The sequence below is a fragment of the Sander vitreus genome, chromosome 19, assembly GCF_031162955.1.
Source record: "Sander vitreus isolate 19-12246 chromosome 19, sanVit1, whole genome shotgun sequence".
In the NCBI taxonomy this organism is placed as follows: Eukaryota; Metazoa; Chordata; class Actinopteri; order Perciformes; family Percidae; genus Sander; species Sander vitreus.
In genome coordinates this window covers 5,850,982-5,873,514 of record NC_135873.1, presented here as the reverse complement: position 1 = coordinate 5,873,514, position 22,533 = coordinate 5,850,982, and the positions used below count along the sequence as shown (strand labels likewise).

Sequence of the window (22,533 nt, the reverse complement as noted above, 5' to 3'; positions counted from 1 at the left end):
CTTTGCTTTACACCTGCTTCATAAGTAGACTGTCCATTCAGTAGGATAATGTTTTTTTCATATCATTTCATATGAATTTTATTTAATTATTTTTTTTGTGCTGGTGGTACATTTTACTGTGCTTAGACAAGGAACGTGCCAACTATGGTCTTGTCTGACAATGGCCTCAGTTTACATGGATATTGTTCGGTTTCTTTGTGTGTTCAGAGAAGCAACGTTTAGTTCTGGGATTGCTGTGTCAGCACCACATGGCCCCCTCAGTGTGTGTGTATAGAATCGCGTGACATGTGCGACCTATGCTGTGGATTAGTTTGTCAGTAGAATAAACTTATGTTAATGCTGAAAATGCCTCACTTTTGTCATTCTTTCAAAACAGCTGTACAAAGGAGACGTGAAAAGGCTTACTTTTTTTTATTTTTTATTCTTGTCACACACTCACTACCAATATGTACATTTATATTTTTAACACAAAATAGACTTAAGTTTGAGAGACACGTCAGTCAAATTGGCTCTCAGGGTGGTAGATAAATTGCAGATGGCAACGTCAATAGGAGACCAATGTGTACATTTAGAAATGACATTCTCATTAGGCAGTGTATTGTAGTGCGATGATGATGTAGAAGAATAATTGCTTAGATTACAACATAGAGACCTTCATATTTCCACCCTATTGATGGCCTGTTTTGGTCTGAATTACAGCAAGACCTGGATGTTGCAGCTTATTAGGGAAACTTGGGCAGCAAGAAAGTTAGACAATCAAAACAAAATCAGCACTGTTAAACTTGCTTTAGATTTTAAGCAGTAAACAAGCAGGTAGAGGTTTAAGTCTGCATAATTCACATTGCCCTATCACAAAGTTGCAGCCTTTCATTTTTGAGGTGAATACATTTTCAAGCCTCATTTATGTACAGTAAGAGTCTTGCTGAAATATGTGAAATTCACTATGTTGCATGTTAAAACTTGACTAATAACAATTTAATCACACTCTTTAAAATAATTGCAATGGAATAAAGATAAAGGCAGGGAGCAGTTTTTCCTATATAAATGAGGCCCTGAATTACAAATTCACACCTTTTCCCAAAAAAACAGTGTTTTTTATTTGAGACAATATACAGACTTCCATGACGTGTGTATACTGTAAATACACAATAACCATACAGGCACAAAACACAATCATTGTACTTGTAAAGACATCCAAGACCCCTGTTCCCCTTACAGTTCAACAAAAGAAACCTTCACGATACTGGCCCAACTTTAATGATTCTTAATAGCTAGAACGATTTACAGTACATCTGTAAGATTTTGTCTTGGGATTGCTTGTAAGACAGGGACTCCTGAGGAAATAAATACCTAAAAGCACCAGTACAGATATTTAGTACTAACAGAGTGGATTTCATAGAGGCAATCAGATCTGTTGAGTTGTTATGGTCTAGAGTTTTTAGGCAAGTGTATTTAAGCAGAAGGCAGTGGGGATGCCCTGAGACACTAATAGATTACAGAAAGACTGAAGACACAAGAGTACATACTGTGTGTTTATGTGCGCAGGAGTGTTGTTACTATATTATACAACATAAGTATAGATACATAACTATTACCAAACCAGACAGATTGGGTTTATTCAAGAGTGCATGTTCAATTTTCACTGATGCCTATACTAATATTGCACTAAAAATCTATTCTATTGAATTGTGAGAATTAAAAAATATTTTATGTGAAGCTATAATTTCTGCACCCTAAATAAAGAACAAACAAAAAATGAAACACAGCTAGATGTTAAGCTACAAAAACACTTCTTCCGTAAAACATGTAAGACAATCAATGCCTCTTTAAAACTGTTTTACACGCAGGCATTCACATGTGTCGGTGTAGGGGTTTGCACATTAACAATGCAAATGTGGTGGTTGACACTATCATGTCTTGCCTATTCATTTTAGTTGTCTATGTCCATGCTGAACTTGCAGTTTTAACAGGTTAATTATCAGTATAGTGTCCATACAAGAACCATTTTTTTGTAGTTTTTTTTTACTTCCATACAAATTAAAAACTACCCCAATGTATGAGGATAAACCATCTCTCCACTCAGTCAAAACAGAGCTGTAGTGACACCCAAGTACAGACTATATTCTAATTAAGGCAATTAACAAGAACAGATCACACATCAGCTTTCAGGTGTACACAAGAGTAAAAAAAATAGGCCAAGATGTATATGATATTGAATAAAAAAAAAGAAAAAATATCAACTAAACTAAAATTAAAATATTAAAACCAAAATAACAACAAAGTCAAATGATATAAACAATTAACACAATTCCAAAAAAATGAGAATCATTTAGGAATCACAGTCACCTTTAAAACCTAAACGCAGTGTACTTCGCAACGTTGAATGACTTGATCTGAATCTGATTTTCTGCATAAAATACAGCTTTGGTGTGCTGAATGGATGACAAAGCAACATTTCCAATGTGTCAAAAAAAGAACAAAAAAACAAAACAAAGAAAAGGTGTTTGTGTAGCATATCACAGTAGAGTAAGAATCTTTTGATAAAAATACAAAAAATGAAAAGATGCTCTTACAGTAGGAGTGTGCAGGGAGTGAGTGGAGGAAGAGAAGTGGGATGATGATGAAGAGTAGTAAATGTATCTGTTTAAGCATGTATTGAGGAGTTGGAAGGCGCTAACCTTCTTTATTGCACTTTTGAAAGACCCCAGACAAAAAAGTTTGACGTCATATAACTCTACATACCTCATGTTATATTTGGCACAAAAATTAATGATTGATACAAAACCAGATACAAATATAAAAGACAAAGTGTTGATCAGTAAATCCACTATAAACTGTGGTGTATGTTTGCATGTGTGTTTGTGTGTGTGCGCACCCATGTGTGCGTCTGCATATGTCTGTTTATTTTGAGGCAGGTGGGAGATAAAATCTTTAGTAGTCCCCTGACTTGTGGTTGTCTACGTCCGCCTTGGACAGAGGAGACCTGGCCTCCTTCATTTCCTCTCCTTCCTCTCTGCTCCCACCGCTATTACCCATGTCGGGATAAACCACCACGCAGAACTTCTGGCCCAAGTACGTCATCTTATCTAGAAGAAGAGAACAACAAAGAGTTTTAAGAAAGAGGCTTTTAAATGACATATGACACAGTGTGCAAGAAAAGTTTGAATATATGGCATTGTTCCCAGGACAAATAATTCAAATTCAATCGTGTTTACAAGTACTGTGTTAAAAGAATACTTCATTTTTTTATTATTTTTTAAGATAATTTTTCCGGCCATTTTCTGCCTTTATTTTGATAGGACAGATGAAGACATGAAAGGGGAGAGAGAGGGAAAATGACATGCAGCAAAGGGCCACAGGTCGGAGTCAAACCTACGGCGTTGAGGAATAAACCTCTATATATGTGCGCTTACTCTACCAACTGAGCTAACCCGGCCACAGAATACTTACTACTTATAATAATAATAATTACATACTTAATATTAATTTTCTTGCCAGAAGTTAGAAAAGATCAATACCTCTTTCTGTCAAGTCAGTATTGAGGAAGAGCCAGGCATGCTTACTTACAAGAATAGCAACACCGCGTGACTCCATCCAAAACCACAAATTGGCGTTTGTACATTTCTGTGTTGGTACTGATTAAATAAACATGTTATTAATATGTACGCTTTAGAGCTGGTGGCCAGGCTAGCTGTTTCCCCCTGCTTCTAGTCTTTATGCTAAGTTAATTGCCTCCTGGCTCTCGCTCTATACCGAGTGTACAGACATAATCTTCTCAACTAACTCTTTGCAAGAAAACAAATAAGTAAATTTCCCAAATAGTTGACCATTCCATGGACTAGCCTGATGGCATAAAATGTATTTGAGGTTCAAATAATGTCAAACATTTCACCACTGAAAACAACTTGACAATAAGCTAACTTACCAACGAAGGTGTCAAAGCACTGTGGCTTATTGTCCCAGTAGACTCCCAGGAAATAGACTGGGACGCCAGTCAGCATGATGGCCAGGCCGATGCCACACACCACAGGTTCAGAGTAAAGGGAGAAGATGAGCAAGAAGGCCCAGAAAATGAGGTAAATGACCGGCCAGATGAGGCTGATCTGAAAGGTAAGGGAGAACAAAGCAACAACGTATTACACTCATGTAGACACGACCATTTGACAGTTTGTATAATATTTCTTCCTTTTGCATCTGTCTATTGTGAACTTTTGTATGAAATGTGCTTTTTATGGCTGTTTTTATTTTTTGTTTTTAGCTAAAAGTGGAGCAAAAACACCACATAGACGCACCTTGATTGGTCGGTGCAAGTCGGGCTGTTTAATACGAAGGACAATCTGCCCAGCGACAGTCACTCCATAGAAGAGGTAGTTGATGAAGCCCACATAGTTGATGAGGGTGTACATGTCGCTGGTGCACAGCATAAGCAGGGTGGACAGGCACTGAGGAAGAAGAAGGAGGAAAGGAGGGTCAGAGGCAGAAAGTTTGATAATTTGTGGTTGGTTTATCTGTGTATCAGAGAGACAGAACGTGACTTATCTGAAGGAGGTAATATACGAGGAGTGTAATGGTGAGAGCGGTACTCACAGTGAAGAGCAGAGCAGGGATGGGAGTGCAGCGTTTCACATGAATCATGGCCAGCAGACTGGGGAGGTGGCCCTCTCTGGCTCCAGCAAAGAACAATCTGTGAGAGACAGAGATGCAATCATTCAGTTATTACTAGGGCTGTCAATCGATTAAAAAATGTAATCTAATTAATTACATACTCTGTGATTAATTGATCGAAATTAGTCACATACATAATTAACGGTGCCTGAACCGATACTTTTTAAGAAAGTAAAAAAAGAAAAGAAAAAAAAGGGTACTAAACAACAGTTGGTGACATTAAAGAACAGCTTGTTTATTGCTAAGGCCATATGGTCAAAATTAAATGATTTCATAATAATGTATAACAATAACAATAACTTATTTCACTAGTAAATTGCTGTTGAACGACAAAAACAACAACCAGATAGGAAAAGGACATTTACAATAACTACAAATGCACCACGAAGCTGTAGTTTACCAGTTTCATTGAACTGTGTCATTTCTCCGACGGCAGCTGCAGATTGTTACATACCGGTGTTGAATCCTCTACAGTAAATCACAGTCAAACTTTACACCGTTTAGCGTTAGCTGTCAGCATTGTAACCGTGTTTAATCCAGCTACTAGCTAGCGGTAGGCTAACGTTAGCTGCTGTCGAGTATTGTGTTAACTAGCGTCACGTGCAGCGGGGTTTGTGTTTCCTGTAACGTCTGTTTCAGAGCATCAGAGAGAAGCGAAGACATATCAGTGGCACCAGATTTTCGTCTGTATGCAAACGTCAATATGGAGTGGATTAATCTGCGTTAATTCTTTTTAACGCGTTATTTTTTCTCAGATTAATTAATCGAAATGAACGCGTTATTTTGACAGCCCTAGTTATTACTATTCAGTAGATCCCATCTAATCAAAGCTGTTATCGAGCCAACTAACCTGGAAGAGGTGAAGAGGGAACCGTTTACTCCCCCGAATGTGGAGAGAGCCACAGAGATGGGCATGATCCACGACATGACTCCCAGCAGCTTCTCACCAAACGTCTAGAAAAGAAGGAGCGGGAGGATGGAGTTTAGAGGTTGGAAGAAAGGAAGCAGACACACAGGCTGATGGTAAGATGCTTACTTCATCATGTGTCAATGCGTTCACTACCATAATTCAGTTCAATTCAATTTTATTTATAGTATCACATAACAGTTATCTCAAGACACTTTAATGAATGCAATGAATGATGTTCAAAAAGTATCAACCAACACGTTTCACTCACTAGAGGGAGACAGAGTCGTTCTACTATCAAGGTGTGTGTTTGGCCATCCTACGTCATGCGCTGAGATACTCACCACGGCAACAGCGTTTGAGGCGAGCAGCTCCTGGGGACTCATGGCCGTGACGTAGGCGATGTTGGCAAAGACGTAAACGAAGGTCACGAGGGGGATGGAGATGAAGATGGCACGAGGAAGATTCCTGGAGAAGACGGAAACAGCAATGTTTAGGAGACAGAATGAGGAGGAAAGCTTAAGAGAAGAGGGTACAGGGGAGGATTTAAAGAAGGAAATTAAAAATGGTACCTTAGGGGAAGTGAATTAATAGATACCAAGATTATTAAAAACTTGGTATTGTTAAAAAGACAGAAAATGCAGAGGAAATGAAGAAATAAACCATTTTATTCTACCAGTTTGTTTCTAGGTCAGTGGCCAGACACTGGGGATGATGGTGAGAATGATCTCATGCTAAGTTAAATACATTTCAGAGAGCTTTAAGAAAAAGGGTTAAACTAGGAAGCTTAGCCGGTATGTAACTGCTAATCACTGAAATAGCTACTAGCAGCTTTAAAAACTATAGCTATATTTCTATCCTATGGCTATGAGCCATTCAGTACTGTGGGAAGGTGGTTTTCTAACAATAGCAACAAAATATTTCTAGAGATATGAGAAGCAGAATAAAGCGTCTTACACATAGGGGTCCACCAGCTCCTCTGTGACGTAGTTGAGGAAGTTCCACCCTCCGTAGGCGAAGGAGCCTTGTAGGAAGGCTAAGGCTATCAAACCCACATCATAGTCCTGGAAGGGCTCAAAGGCATTGGCTGGCTCAAGCCAGTAGTAGTCTCCTACAGGAGATAGATAACGCAAATGTTTAGGTGACATTTTTAATTGGCAGCATTTTATAATATCAGAAAACCCCACCCTTTTCATTTTTTTTTTTTTTTTAGAAATGTCTTTTCATCCTAGTTCGCCATCAGAATTGTCTCATTTAGTCAAGGTTTTCTGCATTCCTTATGTACATTTTTTGGTTCTTTGGGGGTAAACAAACCGGTTTCCATTTAAACTTTGGGCTTGCTGTGAGGGAACCCAGCTGAAAACCATCATCTAATGCGATCAGTGTGTGTAAAACAAGTCAAGACATTCTGCTCAATCCTGTAAAGTGACTTATTCGGTGCTCCCAGAGCTCCCACTGAGAGATTATCAAACACTTTGTTTTGGGGTGAATGTCTAAACCATCCATAAATCTTCCTAATTTTTCATTTGTCATTATATATTTCCTGAAATCCCTTCTTGAGGCATGTTTTCAGAGAGCATTAAAGTATTTGTACTGTCTCATACCATCCATCATATATGACCCAAAGTCTCACATCAAATCAGCCACTGAACTCTTCATTTAACTTCAAACAGTTGCACAGAAATCCCCATTTTGTTGTTTCAGGGGCCTACTCTCTGTGGCCCCTGTAAAAACTGGCCCTCAGCCATGTTGTGAGAGCAAACGCACACAGGCGTGCTGATATTAGCAATGTGAGTTTTAACTAAAAGGGGCCCCAGAAACTCACTGACCCCTGCAGCGTCCACAGGGAGTCTATACTGTCCCAAATGACTGAAGATACCCCTGGTGACCGCGAGTGTGTGTGTGTGACTTTTTTCCTTTCACACACAGACACCAGCCAAAGGTGGAATGTACTGTGGACGTATGCACTCTGGGTGCTTACCCTTGCAGATCTGCACGATGCCCATGATGATGATGAGGGCAAGGGCCAGCAGCTTTCCGGCGGTGAACATGTCCTGCACTCTGGTGGCCCACCTCACACTGGAGCAGTTCACCCATGTGAGCAGCACTAGATGCACAAATAAAACACAGTAAAATGTAATGCTTATTTATTTAACCCCAGTTTTTCCATTGTGTTTCCTCTTAAAGTGCCATTTCTATTTTGTATCAGCTTGTTCCAACTCTTTATTTAAGCTCTAATGATGTTTACACTGTGACATATTCAAACCCGAGACTCCCTTTTGTTTTATGAATACACCATTTTATCACATTCTGCATGTGTTGGGCATCAGTTTATACTAATTTCCCCAAAATTCTGCCTGGCATATTGATAGCTTTGGAAATGTTGGGATTGCTCCACTAAAATTTGGTGGGTTTGAATAATGTGCTGCACAATACGAGTTAGCACTGACAGTAACTAAAGGTTGTAAAATGATTATGTTATGGAGTGAATGTAGGAGATAAAGGTTTATGTGTTGACTGTTTTATTGATCTGGTAAAGGAACTATCAGTGCATTGTTGTAGTAGTAAAACTCAGATTATTTCCCAAGAAAAGATGAAGACGTAAAAAAAACCTGGTTATTGTCACTTGATGGAAATTGAACTGATGTCAGGTCAGCAAGTGGAGAAAGATAATTAAAAAAAAGCTGCACACTCGGCGTGTCTTAACTTCTAAACACTGCAGCGACCTTTGAGTCTGCTGCTGCATCATTTCATTGAACTTCACCTTTTATCTCTCACAGTTCGCCTCACGTCTTACCTGCAATCATTTTCTTTCTCCTGAAGTACTGCAGGTATTTGATATTTCTACTCTGTGTAACTTCTTAAAACCATCATCATAATAAAAGTAATCCTTTCCATTTATTTTACAATGTAATGTAAAGACAAAAATGGGATTCCAAACTCCAGATGTGAAAATACATTTGGAAATGCTATTCATCTCACTTCAAACTAAGACTGACCTGAACACAGACAGAGATAATGGATTTGATCTGTACTGCTGGGTACAAGAGGCCAGTGGGTTCATGCCAATAGGGTGCCATTAAATAATAGGCGTGTTTGACTCTGTGGGATTAAGATCATCACATTAAATAACTCTGAGCTGCCACTGCAGGGAACAAAGGCAGATGCACATGAACAGGCATGCATGGGTCTGCGCTGACACTGTAGATGTGTGTATTGGATGCAGATAAAGAGACAAGTGCAAAGAGTGGGGTTCGTAGTTGGTGTAGAGATGTTTATGGTGTTTGTAGGTTGGTGAGTGGCTGTTTTTAGTGGGTAGAGGGGGGAAAGTTATGACTTCCTGCAGCGTTACTACACATTACTACAGCACACAGAACAACAGTTGCAGTGAGGGGGAGTAGCTGAAAAAAACAGTAAATGAGAAACTCTTAACACCCAGATCAGCTTAGGACTTGAGTTGTGTATTGTGTACACACAGGCACAACGAACTAAAATACAACTGAGTAAATACATCTTAAACCTCTTAATTCACCATTACACAGAGTTGTTGTAAGAACCAGATGATCTTTCGCCAAAGCACTTCATTACAGTAACAACACGTGTCCCTGCCCCCCTGTGACGCATATTTGCTGCCTGGCAGGCCGCAAGTAAACATCTAAGGACATATTCTTCGAACCATGGAGCTGAAGGGGGGGTCGCTCAGCTGTCTGTCAGCTGAGTATACAAACGTATGTATGGAAACTCGCAGAGGTAACTATGAGCCTGCTGGAAAACATGACAGAGTTATGACCTCCCACTCTGCCATGTGTAGTAAGAGAATCCCCAGCATGTTTTTGAAATGGTACACATTGAAAAACCCTTGCCCTGCAAGATTGAAATAACCAGACCTGCCAGCGATTGGCAGCATCTGGTTTGGTCTCTAAATCTGAACTGGATTTGTAAGTAAATACGTAAGGTTATATCCTGTACACTATTACATAATATTCTGCAAGGGGCCAGATCTGGGAAATCAAAGTAATGTGTAAACAGAGAAGCAGATGCATGTTGAGCCCATAAACAAGGATGATATCATTGTTGACAGGAATCTGTCCAGTGGACATCACTCTAATGGCTCAGCCAAAGCTGAAAACAAACTGCTAGTTATGACTGCTAGCAGTTCTTGTTGGAGCTAAGGACATTTTGCTTCAGGCGTTGAAAGTGAGACAAGAAAGACGTAAATGTAGCTCAATGTGTCTAATCCAAAAAAGACTTCATAGAGTGCAGCGCTGTTATTACCTCTGCAAACAGTTTGTCTGTTGGTTAGCAGAATATCTCAAAAGCATGCCAACATATTTTAATAAAACTGGTAAGGTCATGTGCAAATAAACAGGTTTTATTAGCGTAGACTGAACACAATAGCTGCACCATGTGTCCATTTATGAAGAACTTTATGTGAGGAATAAAAGAGATTTTCAATTTTTTCGAGGTTCTGTTGAAATGTCTTTGTTTATTAACTTATTTGGCAAAGGTAATGAAGTAGTGGAACTCTTAGTTCACTGAGTACAAATGTGCATGCCATTGGAAAGTGAGATTTCCATTTTGTCAAACCAAACAGGGCAGCCAACTGAGGCCATCTGCCAGTGAACAGCATGTCACAGGACGGAAAAAACCTTTGGAGACCAGTAACAAAAAAATACTACTTTTTACTGAAGAACCCTGACCACTCAAGAGACATGCAAAAACCCTTTTGACTCAGCGATGTTTCCAGCAAAGTTTCCCCTTCCTGAAAAACATTTAGTGGTGATGACTTAAAGAATATTGCATATTTATGCACGCTTTCCTCCCTAAATGTCATCACACAATACACACACTCTTCCCTAGTGTCCACGTCTGTCTGTCTATCTAAAAGCTGCCTGCAGTATTTGGCCAGTGTGTGGGTGTGTGAACTTTGTTGAGTGATTCAAATCAGCCACTGTCATGTCAGCGGCAACACATTCACCCATTTGTCTTCATAGATTCACTTATTAGTGCTACACCCCTCTAGCTGCTTTGCTATTTTGTATTAGATGACCTCTGACTGAGGGTTACATAACATAGGAGCTTCAAAGTAAATACTAGGAAAACTGGGCCATAAACTGGATAAATCAGGGCATAATTCAGACAATCTGTGACAGCTGTGATGATGCAACTAAATCCAACAGAGTGAATGCTGCTGCAGTGGAACATGTGCTTTACTGTTAAATACATTGCACTGCACAGTATGTGAGCTACTTTTACATTTTACATACAACCCTGAATATTTAACTGTGTTGTAACTGTGTCAGCATTCGTGTACCCGTTGCTTTTTTTTTCTCAACATTTAAGCCTGTATCAACAAGCCTACTCAAAAAAGAATGTCCTTTTACGCTATTTCTTTAGGCTACCTGCACTCTTCACTAGATAATCAAGACTGAATCAGTGTGGAGTCAGAGCTGTGAGCTGGTTCACCAGGAAAAGTGTACTTTTTTGAAGAAAGAGTTTAATTTGTAAAATGTTCTCATTTCTGTCTTTTAGAAAATATGTTCATATTGCACCAATTTGTTTAAACATAGCTATAAAAAAGTGTAAAGAGGCTGTAGTTGTTATTAGCAGATATTTTGTGGAAAAACAAATGAAATATGTTGTCAGTGAACATTTTTCTGAACATTCTGTGACAAAACATATGTATATTCTGAACAACACAAATGTGTTTCTTTTTCCAGACTTTAGTCTAATTTGCTTCTTTTTATATGAAATACTGGATGGTTTCCCCTATTCAAGCTTTTACAAACTATTCAAATGAAACAACCTAAGCAGGGAACATCACTCGGTTGAACTGTTTGCAACACATGGACAAATTGTCTTGTGAATCTTCTCGGCAAAAGAAAGCAATTAAGCATTTCTCAATACAGAAATACAGTTGAGGCAAAATATTGTACAGAGAGCTGTAATAGAGTGTGGTTAAAGATGTATGTGCTAAATGCAATGAATATTCCTGCCATGATCTACATTACATTAAAAGTCATTTAACTGACGCTTTTATCCAACGCGACTTACAATTGCTATATATGTCAGAGGTCACACACCTCTGGAGCAACTATGGGTTAAGTGCCTTGCTCAGGGACATATTGGTTGATGTATCACAGTGGGATTTGAACCCAGGACTCCCACACCAAAGGCATGTGTCATATCCATTGCACAATCACCACCTGGGGAACGCCTTACACGTTCAGCTTACCCACAATACTGGTTACACAGGTACTATTATACATAACAGGCACTGTGTACCTACTTGTCTAGCCTTGTTTGGTAAGGAAAACCCTTGAAATCTGTGATACCTTACTTTAAGTAAGTTTTGCTCAGCAATTTGATGTATGTTCTGCGTTAGGAAACATGTCTGTGGGCAACAACAACAACAACTGCATGCGTTTGTGCCGAAACTTCGGTATTACTCACAGAGACAGACAGCAGCCAGCAGACGCAGGCCGTTCTCCGGTGGGAAGCAGGTCGGGAAGAGAGGCTGCAGGACGTAGTTTGAAAACGTCAGTGCGATCACAGCCTGGTTGGTAGGATAGATCACCAGCACGGCAATCCACAGACGCAGGAACCTGAGGCAAAAAGGAGTTAGAAACAGTTACAAACACAGAGGCATGGGAGAAACAGTAGGGTGTCAGGAGCACACACAGGTGGGGGGTAAACAGGAGGAAACACATGACAAAGGCACATGGTACATACTGTATACATACTCCCATTTACAGTTTTTCATTCACAGCAGGTTATTTTTTGAGGAAGGATGGCACAAATGTTTCTTACCATTCTTGGCCTCTCACCTATTTAATAACTTTTTAATGTACTGAAACATGCACCGCTGAAACAATTAGTCAATAAAATGATTCATGACTTGAACAGTATAATCACTAATAAATGTGTCGTTAAATTTAAGTCATTTAAAAAGCAAACACGCTGGTAACGGCCTCTCAAACATGAGAATTTGCTGCTTTTTTACTGATTGATGTCATTTTTAGATTTATTATCTTTGTGTTTTTCAGACAATTAAGCTATTTGAAGATGTCACCTTTGCTATAATGTTTGACAGGATAAACAATCAAATGAAAAAAACAGTGCACAGATAGAGACGACAATAAAATAATAACTCATTGCAGTCCCCAAGGCAAAGCAAAGGGATGAACCCCCTGCTGTCAGTGAGTGACTGATATGGAAACGTGATGGCTCATTCAATGGCTCGTTTCAGGTCTGTCACTGTACGTTCATATTCAGTAACAAGCACCTGGAGTTAATGAATACAATTTCAGTTTGGCGGCTGGTTTTAAGTGACTGAAGGGACATCACGATGCACCAATATGGCAGCACATTACTGATATTAATCAGTGTGTGCTCGCTGTGTTAAGGTGTGCTGTGAAAGTGACAGGATGAGTCACACTACACTGATGCAAGCCTTGTCAGTAGTGACACGGATTTGTCACTGGTGCTTCACACATACAGGGGGAGAAAACGTGTGTGAGGCAGTGAGATGAGATAAAGGAGAGCACGAGGGTTTAGCTGAGTGTAGCAGGGACAACCAGACTAGGGTTTTTTTTACATGGAATTCCCTGATAGCTTATAGAAGGATCATTACAGCTGACTGCGTTAACGGGATTGTGTCTCACTGGAATGTGTGTGTGTGTGTGTGTGTGTGTGTGTGTGTGTGTGTTTAAAGTAAAAATGTACATTAAAATGCAGACTGAAACCTCTATGTAGACACCATAACACTGACACAAAGTAACATTTTGATAATTTTTTTAACTTTTTGTGCAACTTTATACTTCAATTTCATTACATTTCTCAGGGAAATATTGTACTTTTTACTTCACTACATCGATCTGACAGCTAAAGTTACTTTGCAGATTGGGTTTCATGTGCTAAACATAATGATAAACCTAGATTATGTGATGCACTGCTGTAGATTCAACAAACCAAAACTCTATAGTTGTTGTGTAGTAGTTTGTAGTAGTATCGTAGTAGACATAGCACCACAGGAACCAGCTACAACATTCAAATGCAGCTTGCAGTTTAATGTATCAATAAATATGATTTATTGCATACTTACATGTAATACTTTAATACATATGGCTGAATACATTTTTGTACTTCTACTTAAATTCTCTGCTAGTCCTATGTGTGGAGAACAACTAGAGGATTTAGTAGCATAAGTAAATTATTCTTATTTTTATATAGCCCTATATCATAATCCCGCTCTAACCAGTTTTACACAATGACTCCCTGCAACCTGTGGCATCTATAGTAGTCTATATATTGCACATTATGGGTGTAACACAACCGTTGTTAGTCTGACAAAACAAAGAGCCTTTGTACTTGAAACGCTGTCCATTCAAGTCGTGTTTGAGCGTACGACTTTACGAGCTCTTCCCCTTTTTCTATAAGCTTGCCTTCCCCCAGCTGCAATAAGGTGATTGACTTATTGACTTATACAGTACGCATAACTGCTTCCAACATTCACACACAGGGATAAAAAGGTGCAGGACAATAAAAACAAACACCACTTGAACACAGTTTATTTGTGCTAGATGGAGGGCACAGGGAAATGGTGTGGCCCCAACACTTCAAACCGAACTACTGAGTCCCTGGAGGTGAGCGTTCATTGATGTGTATTGATAGCAACTGTACAAAGGGACAAAAACAATCATTGTCTGTTTTGTCTGGTTGAATTCCTCTCTCAAAATACCTTGATAATATGTATCCTTGTGATACAAAGGTCTAATCTGTGTTTACAGTCTGGGCAAAGGCACAGTGTTTGTTAAATCTACGCTAACAAATGACATTGTTTTACTTGGAAATGAACCTAGTATGGTTCCCAAGAGTCTACTGTAAGAAGCGTTACCTTATGGATGAATGGAAGAAGCTGTGGACAGAAAGTCAATTCAAAACTGGTTGACGTAAGAGTGAAGACTGAAGACTGAAGACGTAAAACCACGCAGCAGCCTCACATTTGTAAACTCTCTTTTACTGCCTGTGAATCTACCATATGAGTCAGTATTGGCTTCAGGTTTAAGGCCCCCTGCTTTGGATCAAGATGTCTGACCTATATGAGCAGGCTCATCCACCAGGATAAAGAGAGGAATCTAGACATGTTGGTATGCTCAGCTAAATCCATGTCAAATTAACTTTAATTGTTTGGGAGGCCCCTTCTTCTAATAAAACTGGGTCATACACTTACTAGACAGCACTTTTGACCTGGAGGTTTATCAAACCTAAGTGACCTGAGAGTCAGCAAAAAGGTTGATCATAAATAAATCTACTCTTTGCCTCAAAATAATAAGTATTATTACATTATTATTACAAAACAATTGCTTTTAATGTCTGTCTTTGGTTAACAAAAATGATAACCACTGCTTTAAATCTTGAAAACACAGGCACTTTTTTTTGCAGATTAAATATAAAACTTTTAGAACACATTTTTAAATGTCAAATACAAAAACCCAGACAAACACCAAAGTCACTGTTGTTATGGTTTTGGTGTTTTGTCTTGTCTTATTGTAGTCTGTTTTCCTGTCATTTGGTAGCCTGGTTTTCTGTCATGTCTTGTTTCCTTCCGTTTGTGTGATTTTTGGTCCTGTCTTGTTTTATGTTCTGTTTCCTGTTTTATTTTGATAGTCTGTTCTCTGTCTTGTCTTGTCTAGTTTTACTCCCTGTGTTTTCCCACTCTTGTGATTGCCTGATGTTTTCCACCAGTTTCCCAGCCCTTGTGTCACCTGCCTCTTGTTACCTCGTTACTCTCTGTATTTAGTCTTTGTGTTCCCCTTGTCCTGTGTCAGATCATTATGTGTGTGTGTGTTTCTCCGTGTCAGCTATTCTCTGGACTCCCTTGGTTATTTTTTGTGTTTTGGTTTAATAAATCCTCAACTTCAACTGCCTGCCTGCTCTCTGCCTTTGGGTCCTCAACTTCCCGGAACTTAACAACTGTAGTTTCCTGTACATGTCACATATTGTGAAACGCCTCCTTTATTTGCACTGCTTACCATTCATATACAGCAGTCTCATTTGCTTACTGACTCAAATCACATCTGCAAATGTCATATGATCTGATTGTTTCCAACTGCAAGTAAATGACTGAATGTCTCACCCAGCCAGTCCTCCAAAGATGTCCTTGACGTAGGAGTAGTCTCCCCCAGACTTGGGGATGGTGACGCCCAACTCGGCGTAGCACAGTGCCCCAATGGCTGTGATGACGCCCGTGATGATCCAGACGATCAGGGCTACACCCACAGAGCTGGCATTCTCCATCACTCCCTTCGGACTGACAAAGATACCTGAGCCGATAATGTTACCTGATAGAGGGAGGGAAGAGAGAGGGGTCAGGTTTCAGTGCAGAATGAATTAGAAGTTATTGTTAGCATTGTCGTAAGAAGCTGTAGTGTTTACGTGAATAAGCAGAAAACAATACGTTTTTATATGGGATATTTAGTGCATTTAAAGGGATATTCCACCATTTTGACACATTACAGCATCGCTACAGCTCTGAATGAGCTTTGTCAAGTCTGAGAAAATAACTGTGTGTCTGAGAAAATAACTGTGTGTCAAGTGATGCCACTATGTTAAAAAGCCTGGATTACAAACTGGGGGAGTGTAGTTTGAAGGCAGGGAGTCAAAAATATGCTATCCTGTTGCATTATGGGAAGTGCATGGTCTAGTATTACTCTAGTATTGTCTAGTATTATTTTTAACCATTATTTACAAACATAGTTAATGTGTCTCTTGTAAGACCTACAACTTTAGATCTTTAACACTCTCATGTATGCGTATTAAGTATGGAGCAAGAACGGGGAGGAAATTAGCCTATCTTAGCATAAAGACTGGTAACAGGGGGAAACAGCTAGCCTAGCTCTGCCTTAAGTAGAAAAGTGTGCATAACAACACCTAAAGCTCACTAATTAACCAAATGTTAACACAAACAAACCAATGTACAAGCGACCTCAGCAAGCGTGATGACACCAAACCTGGCAACCTCCCTGAGATGATAAGACTCTAGGAAGCCACTACACCTAAATCTTAACCACTAAGAAATAGTTACTGCACAAAACTCCACCTAAAACCCACAAACTGTCATTTTTGTGTTCCTGTTAATGTTCGGAATAAAAAAACATGTTAATCAGAGACTGCTAATTGTTTGAACAGTGATGAAGCAGCTGAGCCATTAGGCAAAGTGGGAACTTGTAATCTGCTGAGTTAGCAGAGTTATGAGTAGATGGAGAGTGGGGTGACGGAGTGCAAAGAGTGAGAAGAGGGAGGAGGGATTGGAGGTAGATTCAGAGGGGGGAGAATAATGTCCTGACAGATTCAATGAGCATCAGTGTGCCAGGCATTTTACACAGGAACTAAAAGATGGAGGGACAGACGTCTGGGGTTCTAGTCCGACATTAAAAAGAAGCCGGCCGGAGCCTCTGGACAGATTCACTCCTGTCCGATGAGGCTTTGACACAGCAGAGTTTTAGGAGCTTACAACTGCTGGGTTGACTGTGCTTGAACCTAGCGGCCAATAAAAAGGCATCGGGGTCAAAGGTTGAAGGTTTTGAATCATAACTGGATAATGGGCTGAGTGGCAATATAAAGTACAAAAGTCAAAGGTATGAATGATACTGTCACATTCCGCCTGCAGAGTTAAATGAAGTGTATATATTCTTTCCTGTTACAACTGTCAATGAACAATTTATAACTTGCAGCTATAGGTGCGACAACATAATAGGGGTCATTTACATAATTTGTAATGTAGAAATTCCAAATATATTGCTGGTTCCTGCTTCTCAAATGAATGACTTTCGGCTTTATAGTTTTATATCCTTGCAAATTGATCTTTTTTTTTTTTTTTTAGCTATTAGACATACACATCTTCAGGTCTCTAAAATCCTTCAAGTATAATAATCTGAGAAGACCAAATCTTTTTTCAGTTTCAATGTAACTGCTCATAACTTATGTCCATACTGAGGCCATAACCTGTGATGAGGGGTCAGTAGCAGACATTGCTTCACTTTAAGGGGTCAAAAAGTAAAAGGTTTGGGAACCATTGGACTAAACTACTATACACTATAGATTCATTCATAGAAAAATTGTTTGTTGTAGAAAAACATGTTGAAATGTTAATATTTCAACATGTTAAATCAGTTAAATCTGAAGCAAAATCTGAACATATGCCAAACCGCTCAACTGAAAGCATGAGACCATGCACATTTGTTTAACAGATTCCATATGCATCAGTGGGAGTGCTGAGGACAGCCGCTGACTTATGTAACTCCAGTTGCAGGTGAAAGGTAAAAAAGATGACAAACAAACCATCAAACCACTGGTTATTCTGACATCTTTATGGCAGCAGTGGTCTTCAGTGCATGACCTTTACATCTGACATGTAGGGGAAAACAGCAGCAATGCGTTGACTCAGCATTTTCCTCTGTTGCAAAGTCCCTGATATGCCAGGTTTGCAGAGGCAGATAAACGTTCTGGTTTGAATGAGTTCATATTTAGATGTTTATTTAAAGGTGAGCGAGTGCTTTTATCGGGGTGAGCAAATATGCACGCTTGCATGTTGTGTGTTCGTGTCATGTGCATCATTGCATGTGAGTGTGTGCGACATGCTGACTGTGTGGTATATCTTCAGATTTCCTGTTTTTCTGATAGTTTTCACATCCTTTTGTCTCCAAACAGGCCCAGAGGGAACATGACTTTTAACTTAACTTAACATGCTGTTGCAAAATCGCTGGCTCTCTCTTGACCAAATGCACGTTTATATCAACTTTAGGAAGCAGTGGATTAAAAAGTCTGAACTGTCGAATCTCTCTGCAGTGTGTATCACATCTGTCCATGTGTCTCTTTGTCATATTTCTGGATCTTTTTACAAATCTCTGCAGGCCTCAGCCTCTTTAAGGACAGGATATTTTGATATTCTCCTGATCTGATTCACAAAGAAAGAGGCTTGGTCTCGGACATGCTCTCTGAGCACATTTCTGTTCCTCTTGGACTTTGTTTGATGCCTTCTAACAGCAACAGGCTGAGGCTCCACTTTAGAATTGACACAATTAGTTTTATGGTTTTAGATTTAGTTTGTAGAATGCAATCTTGCTGTTCTGATTAATTTTAATTTTGTGGCAAATTTTGTGTTTTATGTTGTTAAGCTGTATCATTATTTGGGCAACTATTAGGGCAACTGTCCAGCATTTTCATCATCATTTAATCTGCCAATTATTTTCTCAACAATTAATTAACCATTCAGTCTATAACATGCCAGAAAGTAGTTAAAAATGGAGACACACTACAGAGATACATTTTGTGAAGCTATAGACAAAACAAAAACTGCATAGTTACATCTTAAGTGAAGTCCAAACATGCAAACACTGAGAGAGAGAACCAATGAGAGAAATAAATTGTTTTGTTATTTGTTAAGGACTCCATGACACAGGATTGAATGCCACCGCTCACGCCAGCAGCAGCAGCAGACTATGAATATTAACAAGCATGTGTGTGTTTGTGCAGCATTATGATATAACCCTAATCAGCCTTTATAAAGCCCTCTCAGATTAGTTCTTGCATTTCCACCCGGCGTTAAATCCTTGTTTAAACAGCCACCAAGCTGAAGCAACCTGCTGCTTGGCCCTCAGCCAGACACTCACGGACCCTGCAGGCCCTGTGTACATGCATGTGTGTGAGTTATTATTATACCAAAGCAATTTACAACACTGGAGCAATTTGTGAGAAAGAGGAGGGTTTGGTGTCATCATTACCTCTGCCAACTTCTACCAACTCAGGATTTTAAACATGAAAAGCTACTGTGATAGCATAAAACTAAGCTTGTTTAATTAAAGTGATGTGAAGTTGAGCAGCAATTCAATTACAACAAACGTGGACTGGAGTCCAGCTCAGACATGGCTTAGCCAGGCAAGCTAATAAAACAGCATTATCAGGGCGGAGTCTTCTTCCAAGTGGCCAAAAGTTCACTTCTAATCCCAATTCCTGGCTTTGCACATTTCTGGATTTATGTGTGTGTGTGTGTGTGTGTGTGTGTGTGTGTGAGTGATAAATGCCTGTACTGTACAATAGATCATAAAACTGTTTGATGTCCTCGTGTGCTCAGCCCTTTTCATGGAAACCCAGCGGGGCATGTTCACAAAGAGAGGATCAGACGAGTCACCTGACCTCACGTCTCTCCTGCACATGACAATGTGAGCCAAAGCATGAATGAGTGACTTGGTCAAGGACAAAAAGCCCCGGCAAAGAGCAGTCTGGTGACTACGCTGAGGTGTATGGACTCCGGACGGCTGTAAAAATCCTCTACGATGGCATTATGGGTTTAACGATCTGTTTCTTAATAGTCGGCTGATGATTGGAGAGCCATAATCATAAAAAAAGGAAAATATTTTATTTCTATGGCCATATAAAATGTTTTATTAATTGAATTATCTACATGTTGCTGTATAGATATGCTCAAGGGTGGGACTACAGAGAGAAGATGTTGTAAACATGCAAAGGGATTAGTTGCTCATTTTGTTATTTTAACAAAGAATTTTATAGATTTTTAAAGATTTTACTGATCTGTCAATATTTGCAATCATCTCAGAGAATGATCACTGCCTTGGAAAGGTTTGAAAATATTACTATATCAATAAAAATGCGTGTAAATTGAGTTTATTGTTGGCCTTGCATCTACCTTCTACTGTGCAATTCACAGCAGAGCAAAATTGAGGCCTTCATTTAGGGAGTAAGTTACTCTTGCTCTTCTTCTCTGCCTTTCTCTCTTTTCTCTCTTATCCTCCTTTTTCCCAGCTTCCATCTGTCTCTCTCTTGGGAATTCCTATGTGCACATACACACTTACTCACTCACTCGCTACATTTCTCCCGTTACCGTGGAAACGCAGTGAATGAGTCATCCTCTCCTTTCTCATCAATGTCTGCCAAGGTCATCACAAAGACCACACACTCTCACCTGCCCAACCTGTGCCATATTTCATCCCTGCAATTGTATTGATCGACCTGGCGACTGATGGTGTTTTTGTTTGTGTCGTTTACCTCCATTATTATATAAATAAGATCATAAAGTTTAACAGTAATAGTATTGTATAATGTACAGCCGAAACGATTTGTAGATTAATTGGGTTACTCTAGCTTTAGATACAGTCATTACACAAAATTGAGAGGCTTGCAAGAGATTTCCAAAACCCTGGATCCTACATTTCCCACAATGAAAATCAATCTGGTCACCATGGAGAATTGATTTATTTTTTCACAGGTGGAGTAGTACCACCCGTGATGAGTAAACTAAGCATAATTTGTAAAATTGGTTGAGTGTCCCTTTAAGGTTGGATCTCTTGACTACAAGTGCTGTAGGCCAATTTCTGACTGTCCACATGTTGCCAGCCTGCCATCACACTGTGTCTTAAGTCAGTCATGTGAGCCTAGAAATTGTTCTGAATGGGCCTAATCTTCTGAGCATCAGAGATGAATGAGGGTAAAGACATCATAATCGCTGGTCAGGCTACAAAGAAAAGATGACATCAGACTGATTGATTAAAGACAAAGGGGCAAAAGGCATTACACTGTTGCAATACAGACTGAGAGGGATCTGACTTCACAGAGTTACTTTTACAACCCAACCAGTGTGTGCTCTTAATGTGTAGTAGAGTAAACACATGCTACATTTTAAACATCTACTGTCTATGTGAATGTTGCGGTGCACAGATGCAGGTAATATCACTGACTCTGTGCCAGGATCCTTATCTGACCTGCAGGCCATTAAAAGGCAGTATGTGAGGGAAAGTTGCTGTGGGTGAATAAGACAACTGGTCGCACCACATGGTAGACCTGGCTCTGGAAATGATAATAACACAGACTTACCAACAATGATACCGCAGGCGCTCACAAGCCCGATTTCCTTCTTGAGCGCTACCCCACCTCCCGACTCCTTCTCACCGGCAGCATCCTTGGCAGACCCCGACGTGCTGCTCCGTTGTCTTGCACCGTCCGTCATGTTGATGGCTGGACTCGGCTACCCGGCTTTTTGGTTATATTTGTATCTTCTTTTCCACCACACAGTACCTTAAGCTGACCGTGCGCTGGTCTCGCCTCGAGCTCAAGCGTCTATTGTGTGCGTAAAACTACGTACGCTGAAACGTGCTGCACTTATCTGATGAGGAAAGTTGATTATTAGTGCACTGTCAGCAATTTGTGACAATGAGGGGTGTTACACTGAACGAATCAAGAAAAACATATGCACACAAAAAGAGCAGGCTGTTGGAAATATTGTGCTAAATTCAGTGTCCTGCTCCTGTTCCTCCAGAGCAAAATATTGATTGCAGCTGCAGCTGGAACTGTAACGTGTCTTCCAGGTATGACCACAGCTGGCAACCCAAATCGCCGGTGTCACAGGTGGCGCTACAGGTCGCTATCTAAACGCACATCAAGTCCGATTATCGAGCGAAAAGCGCATATTCCAACGGCATTCCTTTAGAGTCACACAAGGATAACTATTTTTGTTTCTAATGTGAGCAAAGAAAAAAAAAATCAACAATATTTCAAAAACAACAAAACGCTCTCACAGAATCCTTGTTCCAGGTGTGAGCTGAAGAAACAAAAAGCATCCTCTCTGCGCGCAACCAGAAGCTGCCCCAGAAGGAAGTCGTTCAGGTCTACCCCATACAGATCCGACCCGTGTTTATAGTTTGGAAAAGAGAGGTTGTATTTGTGTAAATTGACACGGTCTCCTTCATACGAGTACCGTAGCGCCGCCTCCGTTGCACCCCCCCCACTCTCTTAACCACTTCCTCTCACAACACATCTTTTATCGCGTTCACTCACACACAAGCACAGAGGCTCTCACTCATTCACACTTAATATTTAAGATGCAGCAGAAGCCAGAGTCTATATTTAGCCCTTTCACCAAGATGGCACTCGACATGATTCAAGAC

At 39.9% G+C, this 22,533-nt stretch overlaps 1 protein-coding gene across 1 annotated transcript; it reads right to left on the bottom strand.

Moving 5' to 3' along the window:
* Positions 1–1,072: 1,072 nt before the first annotated feature.
* On the bottom strand, positions 1,073–22,318 carry slc7a8a (solute carrier family 7 member 8a). Its single transcript, XM_078275730.1, has 11 exons — positions 21,464–22,318; positions 15,711–15,915; positions 12,026–12,177; positions 7,554–7,679; positions 6,530–6,683; positions 5,917–6,040; positions 5,516–5,619; positions 4,588–4,684; positions 4,293–4,442; positions 3,926–4,103; positions 1,073–3,086 (listed from the first exon to the last, which is right to left on the bottom strand). The coding sequence occupies exons 1-11, from the start codon at positions 21,594–21,596 to the stop codon at positions 2,932–2,934; spliced, it is 1,578 nt and encodes a 525-aa protein (XP_078131856.1). The 5' UTR covers positions 21,597–22,318; the 3' UTR covers positions 1,073–2,931.
* Between the last annotated feature and the right edge of the window lie 215 nt (positions 22,319–22,533).

What these genes read in the sequence shown, in the direction of transcription:
- slc7a8a (XM_078275730.1), bottom strand. Translation starts at nt 21,596, where the DNA reads ATGACGGACGGTGCAAGACAACGGAGCAGCACGTCGGGGTCTGCCAAG. An exon ending in GCTGGCTGCTGTCTGTCTCT is followed by an intron (nt 7,680 to 12,025) that starts GTGAGTAATACC and finishes TTGTGCATCTAG; the next exon opens with TGCTGCTCACATGGGTGAAC. An exon ending in CCTCAAACGCTGTTGCCGTG is followed by an intron (nt 5,620 to 5,916) that starts GTGAGTATCTCA and finishes CTTCTTTTCTAG; the next exon opens with ACGTTTGGTGAGAAGCTGCT.